Below are 12505 nucleotides of genomic sequence, written 5' to 3'. Positions count from 1 at the left end.
GAAGGTAACTTTACTGCATAGGTGTGGTTTCTTTCCTACATAGTTTTGTTCTTTCCCTAGGGAATGAATGAAGGCAGAGCCTTTTCTTTTCTTGAAGAAATATTGATTGGCATTAATACAGGTGAACTGAGAACTCTGAGAGAAGCTTAGTCAATGAATGCTGTGAAATACTATGCAAGGCTGGTTAGCCCTGAAGACTAGTATCACTTGTAACAATCACTTGTAATTATTAAAAACTGTTTAGAGGCTCTATGTTTCTGAGAAATAAGTATTATAAAATACTTTTATCACATAGAATTGATAACCAAAACATGCTTGAATTAATTTATTTGTAGCTTTTCTCATTGATGTTCCCTCATGGTGAGTTCTGCCTGCACAAGGCTCCATGCCAAGCCCCTGTGGCACAGGACTGATTTTAGTAGTCCAAGTATTTTCACAAAGCATCCAGGGCCTGGCACTTCCAGCTGGCCCCGTGAAGGTAAAGTGGATTTTCCGTTCACAATCAGAATAAAATTGAAGGATTTAAATCCAAATATCCCTACTCTTACGTATGGGTTTGGTAGAAAGCAAAATGCAAGCTGCCAGGGAAGTTGGTCCCAACTCTCATTTAAAAATAAACCTTGAAAGGGTTTCCTCTTTTGTGTCCAGATAGCCAGCCTTACTGCAAAGCACATACCAGCTTACTGCTGGGAACCTGGACTTAATGCAGTAAATGTCCATTACACATGAAGCAATATTTGTTAGATATAGGAAAGACAGCTGCTTGGGGTAAGCATCCTTCCACTGGGACCAGCCCTTGTGCTCTCCTAGCACAAAGCATGACAGTGTAACATAAGCTGCTCAGGGAAGTGGTGGAGTCACCCTCACTGGAGGTGTTCAAGGAACGTGTGGACGAGGCATTGTGGGACATGTTTTAATGGGCATGGTGGTGTTGGTTGATGGTTGGACTTGATGATCTTACAGGTCTTTTCCAACCTTAGTGATTCTATGATTCTGTGAACACTTAGAATCAGCTTAAACAGGCAACACATTTGGTTCCAACTGTAGCATTAATTACATAAGATATATTATCTCTGGAAAAATGTTTACTGATTTTCAATACACACTTATCAAGATAATGTCAGCATAGTTACTCTTTTGTTCTTTTGATGTTATCAGCCCTGTGTATGCAAGGTCCAGCCTTTCAGTCCTCTTCCTACTGAGCAGAGCCCTAAGTTAAGCTTTTCTCCCTGTGCTTGTCTAGTGCTTAAAATGGGAATCATCTAATACAGCACACACAGAGCTGCTGCAGGTATTGGCAAAAAGATTCAGCTAAAAGGGGTGTTAGTCAACTTGCCCATTCATTGACTCACGCACCCTACTTCAGCTTACAGGAAAAATATATAATTAGAACATTTTTCTACTACAGGGGCAGTAGCTGTCTCTTGGAATTGATGCTCAAGTTTCTTTCTAGATCTAGCCCTCACTTTCCCCATGCTGACCTCCTCTGCCACCATGCACACACACACTCATTTTCTCTTCCTCCCTCCTGTCCTCATCAGAATGGGGGTTTGATATTCTCATTTCCTGTAATGACTGTTTTAAAATTTTCTCCATAAACAAAGCAATGAATAGAGATAACAGCATGTGACATTAGGTGTTGTTGATTTTGCCAATAGCAGCCCGGCAGAAAATGGCTTAATGATTAAAAAACTTTGACTCACTAGTTTGTGAATGGCTATGTTTAAGAATGTAACCCCTCTTAACTTCTTTACACCACGGTACAGTATAATTCACTCAGCCCAAGAGGAAGATAATGACAGCTTTATACAGGATCTCACATCACACCTCCAAGTTTTCTTATCTCAAAGGTTGCACCGCGCATTAAAGCAATAGTCTGTATTAATCTAACCTCTGACATTTGGGCCATATTAACGCACCAATGCAGGTTTATGTATGTCACACCTCAGACCCTATCAAGAAATTTGGCAGTGGCAGCTTGATAAGGACACGGTATCTTATTGAACCTGTTCTAAAAACAACATCAGCAAATCACTCCTCTGGTTGCACTTTTTAATGACCTTGCTTACTTGTGCTCACTCTTCTTTAGCTATTGCCCATATGGCTAGTCCCTGCTTCTGCAGCATCAGAAATGCTGTAAGAAAGGAGCACTGCAAATTCCATTTTTCTGTAAAAATATTAGCAACTGGGGGGAAAATCTGTGGAAAGGCTATAAACTGGATATTTGAGCTGTGCGTTTTTAGATGGTAAAATAATTGTTAAAAACAGGGTTATGTTTTTAATGAGACTGATCACATTTTTTTTCTTTCCGTACTGGACTAATTAACAAACCAATCTCGTTACCAGCTACTGTATAGTGAAAATTCTATCAGAGGGATGTTTCTGGTATTACAACAGTTTAAGCAACAGTACATTCAGATTCTCTTTTTGTTTGTGTGGTACAGACAGTGAAATAACACTCCCCAAATTGTGTATTATCGCAGCTTCCCAAGCTGGGATCTGTCTTGGAATACATATTTCAAAAGGAGAAAATAACCAAATTCTCAAATTAAACTTAGTTTGTTTCAAGAAACCTGGACCATTCTAAGGAGTTCTGCAAGTGCATTATTTTAATTCTTTGACAGAGTGGTTCAGCCAGGCAGTGTTTACTGCTCTAATGTTTATATGTCTTTTCAAAAAACAATAAAAATAATTAAAATTATACTTTCAGAAAATCTAAAAAGCCTGCAGATGGGTTTTCTATCTTCTGATTTCACCCTTAGACAAATTCTCATACATTATGTTGAAAACTTTTTGATTACCATATGTTGATTAAGCAATGATGGTGACTATTGTAATTAAAGTACAGACAAAGTCAAGTCAGCTGTTTTATTAAATACATAATTCTAAAAACCTTTAGAGAGGTTGGATAATGAATGCACTGAGAGCACTTGACTGCACCACTTAAGAAACAAATGATAGCTCTGCTTCAAAACTGCACGCCAGGTTCTTGAGAGATTCCTTTTCACACTTGTCCAGTGATATTTTTAGGAACTACAGCTTACAAAAAAGCCAGTGCTTTATTGCAGTCACTTTTCAAGGCATCTCTGGCTAGCTTTACATTCTTTTTATCTCCTTTCCTTTTTTTCTCTCATTATCTTCTTGCTTTCTTCTCTTCTCCTCTTAGTTACAGGATTCCGTGGATCATAGATCTCAAAAGTGTCTTCATCCTGCATGCTTGCATCTTTCACCTTTCTGCTTCTATCTTCAAATTGAAGTATATGTGACATCCTACAAAAATAAAACACAGCTCAAACTCAGTGAAAGAATGGAAAGTTGTGATTTGTAATTATGATATGCATGGCAAGATTTTAGCACCGTAACTTATTTTTGTGCGTAGCAAAAAAGCCAAGTTTTTCTGGTTTTTTTTGTTGGTGGTGGTTTGGTTTGTTTGTATTTTTCTTTCTTAATAGACCCAAATATTACAGGATAACTACTTTTGTGAAGACCCATTTTGAAAAATACAGCTAGTTTGCTCTGCTGGTATTTATTTCACGTACTGAACTCACTTGTCTTGTCTTTTCCTATTTAACATACCTTCCCAAAGGTACTGAATAATTTTCCCAGGAACAGGGAGTGTTTCTCAAGTTTTCCTATTAGTCACTTTGGACTTCCTTTCACCATTAGGGTTTTACGAAAAGGGGGAAGAGCTTGCACGGAAAACGCTTGAAGTAGGTACACAGAAGATCCTGCTGCCCCACCTTGACTTGGTTCAGATTACGCTTTTTAGTTCTTTGAATACCAGACTAAACTAATGCTTTGTGCAATCCCATGTTTTTTCCACTGTTGATTAGAAATTTTCTCCCCATTAGGTATTTCCCAATTTCAGCAAATTCCCAGTAATCTGAAAACATCACCATTACGAGATTGAGAAGTGGGCCCACGTGAACCTCAGGACGTTCAACAGGGCCAAGTACAAGGTCCTGCAGGTGGGTTGGGGCAATCCCCAGTATCAATACAGGCTGGAGGATGATTGAGAGCAGCCCTACAGAGAAGGACTTGAGGGTACAGGTGGATGAAAAGCTGGACATGAGCCGGCAATGTGCACTCACAGCCCAGAAGCCAAAGTATCCGGGGCTGCATCAAAAGAAGCGTGGCCAGCAGGTCGAGGGAGGTGATTCTGCCCCTCTACTCCGCTCTCTTGAGAACCCATCTGCAGTACTACGTCCAGCTCTGGAGTCCTCAGCTCAGGAAAGACATGGACCTGTTGGAGTGGGTCCAGAGGAGGGCCACAAAAATGATCAGGGGATGGAACACCTCTCCTATGAGGAAAGGCTGAGAGAGTTGGTGTTGTTCAGCCTGAAGAAGAGAAGGCTCCGGGGAGACCTTATTGCAGCCTTTCAATCTTAAAGGGGGCTTCTAAGAAAGATGGGGACAGACTTATTAGTAGGGCCTGTTGTGATAGGACAAGGGGTAATGATTTTAAGCTGAAGGACAGTAGATTCAGACTAGATATAAAGAACAACTTTTTTACAATGAGGGTGGTGAAACACTGGAAGAGGTTCCCCAGGGAGGTGGTAAATGCCCCATCCCTGGAAGTGTTCAAGGTGAAGTTGGATGGGGCTCTGAGCAACCTGATCTAGTTGAAGATGTGCCTGCTCATTCCAGGGGGGTTGGACTAGATGACCTTTAAAGGTCACTTCCAACCCAAACCATTCTATGATTCTATGATAACCTGGAGTCAAAAGTAGTTTGTTAGCTGTAGTCAGTGGCAGGAAAGCCTGGAGCTTACCAACTATGGCCTTATTTGCAGGTGTCGCTGAGGTGAGAATTAATACAGAAGCTGTCAGAAAACTGTAAGTTTTAGTTTGGACAAACAAAATCTTAAACAAAAAGATAAAGTATTTACTCTACTTAAAGAGAGGTCGGAGGAAAAAAAAAGAAAACCAAACCAAAGATGCTTACAAGTTGACCAATTATAAACCTATTGATCTTTACTGACAAGTTAGCAAGACTTTTGAATATACAGTTGTAGTAAAGCTGCTATTAATGAACCAGAAGAACAAGTATAAAGTTCATATGTACAATTAAAAAAACCCACAGCAAATTAAAATATTTTTCAGTGCAAATAAACATGCCTAGGCAAAAACCCCACTTATGTTTGGATTCTGTATTAATCAATTGCAAAAATGTCTTTGACTTTGATGGGACAACTTAAAATAATAAAAGCATACTGAATTGAATCTAAGCATACCAATCTTTATAGCATTAGATGTCTTTGTTTACAGTCCTTGTGACAGAAAATCCAGCAAAACCAAGTCAGTATCAGAAAGAAAGTTTTGTGGCCAATGAAATACTGCTTTTATCAGTCTCTTGCAACATGTAAGAGGCCCTGAATTAAACAGGTTATTCAAAGAACTCTAGTGCAAATCTCCATACATAAAGAAAGGGAGGGAGAACCAGCTCAGTCACCGTAGATGACAATATAGTACTAGTAAAGAAACCAGACAAAATTCAAAGCTATAGACTATATGGGATCTCTGTCTGAATGCTTTAGAAAAATCTTAAAAACAAAAATTGAGACTCTTCATCACAATTGATTCTTGACATGTGGGTTTCATAAATCTCCTGTTGTACAGCATTGTCAGCATGCCTGCATATTACCCTGTCCTATGGAAATACTTAAAAGTTGTTTCCAGTGTATAAAACTTCAGTAGTTTATAACCCTGTACACACTACCAACACCAAAACTTATTTTTTTAGTCATATCTACAATTCAGAGTAACATAATGTACCATCAGAGTGACTCATGACTGCGCACTTGTAGTTTAATTATAAAAACATTGTCTCACAGTGGAAGGACTGAAGTAATTTATTTTAGTTAACATGCTTTCTGCATTTGTCATATTCTTCTCAACTTATTAAAGATGAGCATTTGAATTTTTTTTTAAGAACACATACCAAATCACACTATCATTGTCTGAATTAAAATATAGGCCTAAAGAGATGGAGTCATCCCTTGGTGAGTGGTTTTAGAGTGTGTTATATGAGTGTATGCAGAAGTGTAGTCACACTTAGCCATTTCATCAACTCGGGTTTTCAAAGAATGCCACAGCACTTGTAGGATACGACTAATAGGAATTAAAAATAAATACATCTCTAATTCTTGGGTCAGGCCATACTGTGTCCCAGGTAGTTTGAAAATTAGATGCAGTAGATTCAGAGTAAGCAATGTTTACTTCTCTCCAAGAGCTGAAAGAAGTCATAGTCTCTGACTCCTATTCATAACTTTCCACTAAGGTGTTCCCAGCTGTGATTAAAAATAAGCTAATATTAAGAAACTTTTTGATATTCCCAGAATCAATTTCAGATGCACCATCTCATAGGTAAAGCAAAATAAACACAGACTGCGGTGGAGATTTTAAAAAATATTTTCCTGATGTGAACTTAAGCTTATTTTCTGCAAGTCACACATCTTCACAGGTAGACCTGTTTTGCATCTTTGTAAATAGTAAATCACACTTAATTCTATTTTCCAAAGCAAATTCAAATTGGTTTCTTTTTTAAGAAGCATGGGAAGTATTTAATAATTTTTTCTATATGAATTATTTGAATTTACAGTAATCTTACTCAACCTCCTCCAACAAAAGTTTGCACTTGCATAATTTTCCAAGTGCGGACTTAGCGCTGCAATTCCACAAATCAGGTTGCATGAGACTTTTCCTTGTTGGGTTTATAGCTCTTTTCCCTTCTGCATGCTCCTGGGTTCAGTGGGGAGCTGGCAGCCCAGTCATGCTTCTGCAGTCACTATGCTGAAAGCTCTAAATTCATCATCTCTGGTCTTTGGGAACCTACTAACTTGTGCTTCTCACTGCTGGTTGGTAGTTCATTTTAAACAAGTGAGACATACAACTTTAAAGCACATTTTTTCTTCAAAATTTAAAGGATAAAAGTTTGTCAGTTCTCCGATGCAAAACTCAAAAAAAAAAAAAGTTTTGCAGCTTAGGTTTTTTTTTTCTCAAAACTAGTTTTGATAAAATAACGTGCCAAAACTGATGATTCTGGGTTTAAAGTATCCAGGTGTGCAAATTTTGACTTTCTTTAGAAGAAGTAACCACAAAATTATTTTTGTAACCTCTTTTATTAAGATAGTGCTGCAAATCTGAACCAGCTATCTTAGCATGGATTTATTGCTGGAGAGGGTTGATTTTTACCCCAGCCAGGTGACAGCATCCTACAGTTTAACATTTGTCCTATTCCATGTAATGGGGGAGCAGTTGGTCTGCTGTACTGCACTTCTTTCCTTCAGTGTTACTTAAGGACATTCAGTACTTGGCTGTTCTGCATTCCAAAAATAAAATGTCTTGAAACATTAGACTGAAATACCTGAATTCATTTAAGAAAGTTTCAGAGACAGCACAGGATGTCAAAGGGATGTGGATACTCTCCTGGCCTAGTGATTTTCTCAGATAACTATTTCTGCAACAGTCAGCAAACAAGACTGCTTCTTCAAACATCTCAAAACCAGAGGGATTACTGTATATCATGTATTTTCTTATATATATATCTTATATATATTTTCATATATTTTCTGCACCTTGAATATTGTGTTCGGTTTTGGGCCCCTCACTACAAGAAGGACATTGAGGTGCTGGAGCGTGTCCAGAGAAGGGCGACGAAGCTGGTGAGGGGTCTGGAGCACAAGTCTGATGAGGAGCGGCTGAGGGAACGGGGGTTGTTCAGTCTGCAGAAGAGGAGGCTGAGGGGAGACCTCATCGCTCTCTACAACTACATGAAAGGAGGTTGCAGAGAGGTGGGTGTTGGTCTCTTCTCCCAACTGACAAGTGATAGGACAAGAGGAAATGGCCTCAAGTTGCGCCAGGGGAGGTTCAGGCTGGATATTAGGAAAAATTTCTTTACTGAGAGAGTGGTAACACAGTGGAATAGACTGCCCAGGGAGGTGGTGGAGTCACCCTCCCTGGAGGTGTTCAAGGACCGTGTGGACGTGGCATTGTGGGACGTGGCTTGATGGGCAGGGTGGTGTGTGGTGTGGTGTGGTGTGTGTGTTTGTTTTTGTGGTGGTGGTTTTTTTTTTTTTTTTGTAATGGTTGGACTTGATGATCTTACAGGTCTTTTCCAACCTTAGTGATTCTGTGATATTCTGTGATTTCACAATTACTAGCAGAGTAGCTCCTGTATGTCCTTAAGCTGTTGTAACTATATATTATGTTGGTGAACAGTTTTATTACCTTCTAGCAGGTAACAAGTGGCAGAATGCTGGCTGCAGCTGAAGCTAAAAAAGAAACTTCAGCACACCAGAAAGCATTCAAGAACTACTACACTGCAATTAAGCTGTGTGTCCAATAGTCTAGCATAGGCAACGCCGTATTTGCCAGCTGTGCATCACAGAACAAACCCCACCTACACAGTGCTCTCCAGGCAGACTCAACCAATTTATTCAGGAGACAGATCATGTTCTTTTGAACTACTCTAGTGAGATGGTACTTGTAAGAAAATATATGATATACAGTAATCCCTCTGGTTGTGAGATGTGTGAGCCATGCACTGGATCTGAACCGTATGCCAGCTGCTGACAGGTGGCAGTCATGTTAAGTGCAGGATAAACAGAAGTCTGGTATCACAAAAGCTCTGGCCTTTCCAGAACTGCCCTTTGGGAGAAACCAAAGTGGCAGTCAGTGAACTGAATCATTGTGAATCTCAACATGAGCAAGGAAGCACTATGCTTTTGCACTAGTGATGAAGCTTGGATCTCCAGGTATAAACGCACTGCATGCATCAGTGATTTTTTATATTAACTGAATGAAAATGCAAAGCTGAATTGCTTAATTCCACACTTGCTTATCAAACTGACCTAGCTGTCGGCTGTTGCCAGCTCACCTGCTGCCCACTCAACCCTCCTTGCACAAGTGACTTTACACAGGATGCCCTCTGGTGCCTCTGCCACTTCAGTGGAGAGGCTGGGACATTATCTTGCACTCACCTATGTCAGCATTTTAAACAGCTGAGCTTTGCAGTAAATCATCAACAGGTGTGGACAAAAGTGATGTTCTGCCAACTCTGTTGTGAGGGTAGTAGCTTTTGGCAGAGAGGTAGTAACTTCTTGACCAGTTTTAGTCATTTGGAGGTGCCTGCACAAAACATGGCAGCTGGTGATATATCCTTTGTTTCTGCAATCAGTAGGCACCGAGAAAAAGTAACACACAGCCTTCCACTTTCCAGATGCAGAACTGTATGCTACTAAAACTGTGCTACTTAGGAGACAGCACATCTAAACTGGTGCTCAGAAAATCGGCAAAAATTACATACTGCTTCTAAATGCACATTAAGTGAATTAAGCAACTAATCACATTGCTATAAAATTTACAATATCACAATTTTGCAAATTATTGCTACGTTTTATGAAAGTTATTGGTTCTCTCTATCAGGATGCCTAAAATGAACAAAGCAGGACTAAGTATCTCTGTCAAGAAATTCAGTGCTGCTTCTTGTGTTGTACAGGCTGTCTAAAAAAAGAAAGAGGGACCGATACGGACCATAACTACTACTACTACCATTAGTTTCTGAGTTCAACATCGCTTGCAAGTAACATGCTACCTACGTTTCTCAATTATCACCAATGCACCATATAGTTAAAAGAAAAATAATGAGCGGTACTCAAGCACTACTGCTTTCCTTAAGTTATATTCTATTTACCACAACATTTTCTTTCAAATACCGTAAATGTGTTATGTTAAACTATAAGTATTAATGTAGGAAACATTATAACACTTTCCTCCCATCATCCTCACAATATGTAGGCAGTGGATAGAAATGCAGCTCATATGAGCAGATGAGAAAACAGACGAGTGAATCCACAGATCAAAGCAAATGAGATCTCTCTCCCAAGACAAAAAAAAATTTGGCTCTTCTGGAAGAATGAACTCACTGGCACTCTTTTCACTTCCAGCAGAGTAGCGGGTGGCACAGGAAGACGAGAGACAGTTGAGAAACACTGAGAGACAGTTGAGAGACCAAAAAGAAAAATAAATTGAGGAAGGTAAAGACTAAAAAAAGGATAGGAATGAGAAACAAAAACAGAGAAAAAGAGACTGACCAAAATGTAAGTAAAATGAAGAAAAATGTCAAGTGACAATTGAGAACAAGCAAATATTTTGAATCAAGACAAGAGAATAAGAGTATGAACAAGACAAAAAGAATGTCGAAATCATAAAACAATAGAAATTTTGAAGGAGGAAATACGTTAATAACATCTAATCTTGTTTCCACCTTTTTTCAGAATTGAGATGCTACAACCAAAACAAGTCTCTTGGCTCAGGCTGCTGTCACCATTCCTTGCATAAGAGTGTCCAAGAGCTTTACAAATAATTTTGTAAACACAATGCAGCAGGAGAGAGGAAATACGTTTATGTCTCTAATGAAACCTGCAACCATCACTAAGTGCTCTGTGCAACACAACTCTTGCAGGCAAGTTCCCTGGTTTGTCTGCCCTATCTCACCATCCAGCTTTGTTTTTCTTTTCATGTAAGAGATAACTCATCATCCCTCTTTTCACACAAAGGAGTCCTGTAATCCAAGTTTCTCTCTCTTACAGATCATGAAAAGAAAGAGATTTTTTTCCCAAGTACTTGAAGTAGGTTCTGATTCTTAGAGCAATGAGGGTTGATAGCATAAGTACTGCTATAGACACAGTCTCAACCCTGGATTCATCTCTTTAATTCTCACTGTTTCACACAGCCACTGTTATCACAAAAAAGGTGTATGCAGGAAACAAGCTTCCTTGAGTATGTTTTGTCTCATTACCTCATAGTATTGGAACTGTGCTGAATTACTTATGAAAGCCCATACTCTTCCGTAGCACTTAGCACTGAAACCTTCCAGTGTATCACACACAGTTCCTGTTTGAGCCTAATTTGCCAAACCGGGTTTGATTTCACTTTAACGAAGTTTGTAATTCCTCCTAGTAACACTCTGTGGTCACAGGTTTCTGCTGTGATTGTTACGGCTAAGAGAATTCACTCTTTCTTGTTTCACTGCTTGTTTCCACCATTCCACATTCCTTTCTTCCTCTTTACCCATCCACTTTCCTAATGATGAGACCACTTGTCTGTCCAATTTTTTGTTCTTTCAAAAACCCTTACATTTTTCAAATTTATTGACTTGCTATTTGAAAAGAGAAATAAGATTTGCTATTCATATCTAGCCAAATTAAAATCCTTAGATATTCCATAGAAGTTTCTAATATAAAAAACACTTAGAAGAACATTGAGAAAATTGCTATAAATACAGATATTTGCCACATTGCAGTCAACTTGACAGGTTAAGTATTTAATTCTACATCAAAATAATACTGTTTCAATCCATATTAGTAAATACAGTACAGATCACAGTTTTTTAGACTGAAATTTAAGATATCACTATTGCTACAAATATCCCCAACCTCAAGCACTCCCTTGAAGTTAATTTAATTTCTGCAAGACCCGAAAGCAGTATCTTCTAGCTTGTGGGTGAATGGAATGCTATTAGCCTACAATATTTCAGCACTCGGATGTTAACAATGGAGGTTACGTATTATTGCTGCTCTTGCACAGAGCAAAAATCTCCCCAATTCTAAGCAAGCAAAACTGATAAAAATATGCTTTAAAAATATTATATGAAGTCAGACTGTACTCTTCTGTTAACTTTGACTAGCCCTTTGAAATTGTATTACAAGTACTGGAGCATGAAGAAATTGGTTTAACCTCTTCAGAATAACCAGCAAGTTGTGGGTCCTCCATAGGCCAAAGAATGGTTTATATTTTCTCTTGGTGTAGGCCTGCAGCATAAAATGATCGGAACAGAACTTCTGCAGATATTGCTCAGTTTTACCCCAAAATAGTCACTGCAAAAATAATAAGAAACGAATAGTTTCACTAAGTATGGGATATCCAGGTTAAAAAAACCTGAAAAGATACTTCAGTTTTTGCAAAGCTAACAACAAAGTAAACTATTCTTGAAGACTAAATGTAATAGAGTACCCTTGCATTGTTCAAGATAGTACTAAGCATTTTTTTTTTCTCTTGAAAGAAGATTTAGTTGTAAGTTACCTTCTAAGAGAAAGGGAAAATCAACTTAACGATGAAAAAGCTCAACCAGTTCAAAAGATAATCAAAGCACTGGAGGGAAATGGGATTAGTTCCCATATGTAAAATTGTGATGACTCACTATTTTAAGCAATAAATATTTTTCTACAAAAAATTGTCATCCTGTTTTTATATTGCATCTGTTCAGTTACAATTCATATATAGTATATTTACACTATATCCCTGTCCCCATCACAAAAATGTTAAGTAGTTCGTTGAAAGAAGCTGGGTGCTTTAAATAGACAACTGCTTGTGGTAGAGTAGATTGGTATAGAAGACTATAATGCAAATTCCAGATGTTGTTCCAGACAGTGTACCAGTGCAGAAAAACTTTACACAGCATTTACTATAAGGACATAGGAACCGCCATACCGGAATAGACCAAT

At 38.6% G+C, this 12505-nt stretch overlaps 1 protein-coding gene across 2 annotated transcripts in view; it reads right to left on the bottom strand.

Annotated features, from left to right (window-relative positions):
- Window positions 1–2819: 2819 nt before the first annotated feature.
- The window catches only part of CWC27 (CWC27 spliceosome associated cyclophilin), a 124861-nt gene continuing 115175 nt past the window's right edge, over window positions 2820–12505 (bottom strand). For both annotated transcript variants that reach the window (XM_059833623.1, XM_059833624.1), the window contains exon 14: window positions 2820–3270. In XM_059833623.1, the coding sequence (XP_059689606.1) occupies window positions 3108–3270 (163 nt within the window). In that variant the 3' untranslated portion in view covers window positions 2820–3107. The remainder of the gene's footprint in view (window positions 3271–12505) is intronic.

This window comes from Gavia stellata, chromosome Z, assembly GCF_030936135.1.
Source record: "Gavia stellata isolate bGavSte3 chromosome Z, bGavSte3.hap2, whole genome shotgun sequence".
Classification (NCBI taxonomy): domain Eukaryota; kingdom Metazoa; phylum Chordata; class Aves; order Gaviiformes; family Gaviidae; genus Gavia; species Gavia stellata.
This window is presented reverse-complemented; position numbering and strand designations above follow the sequence as displayed.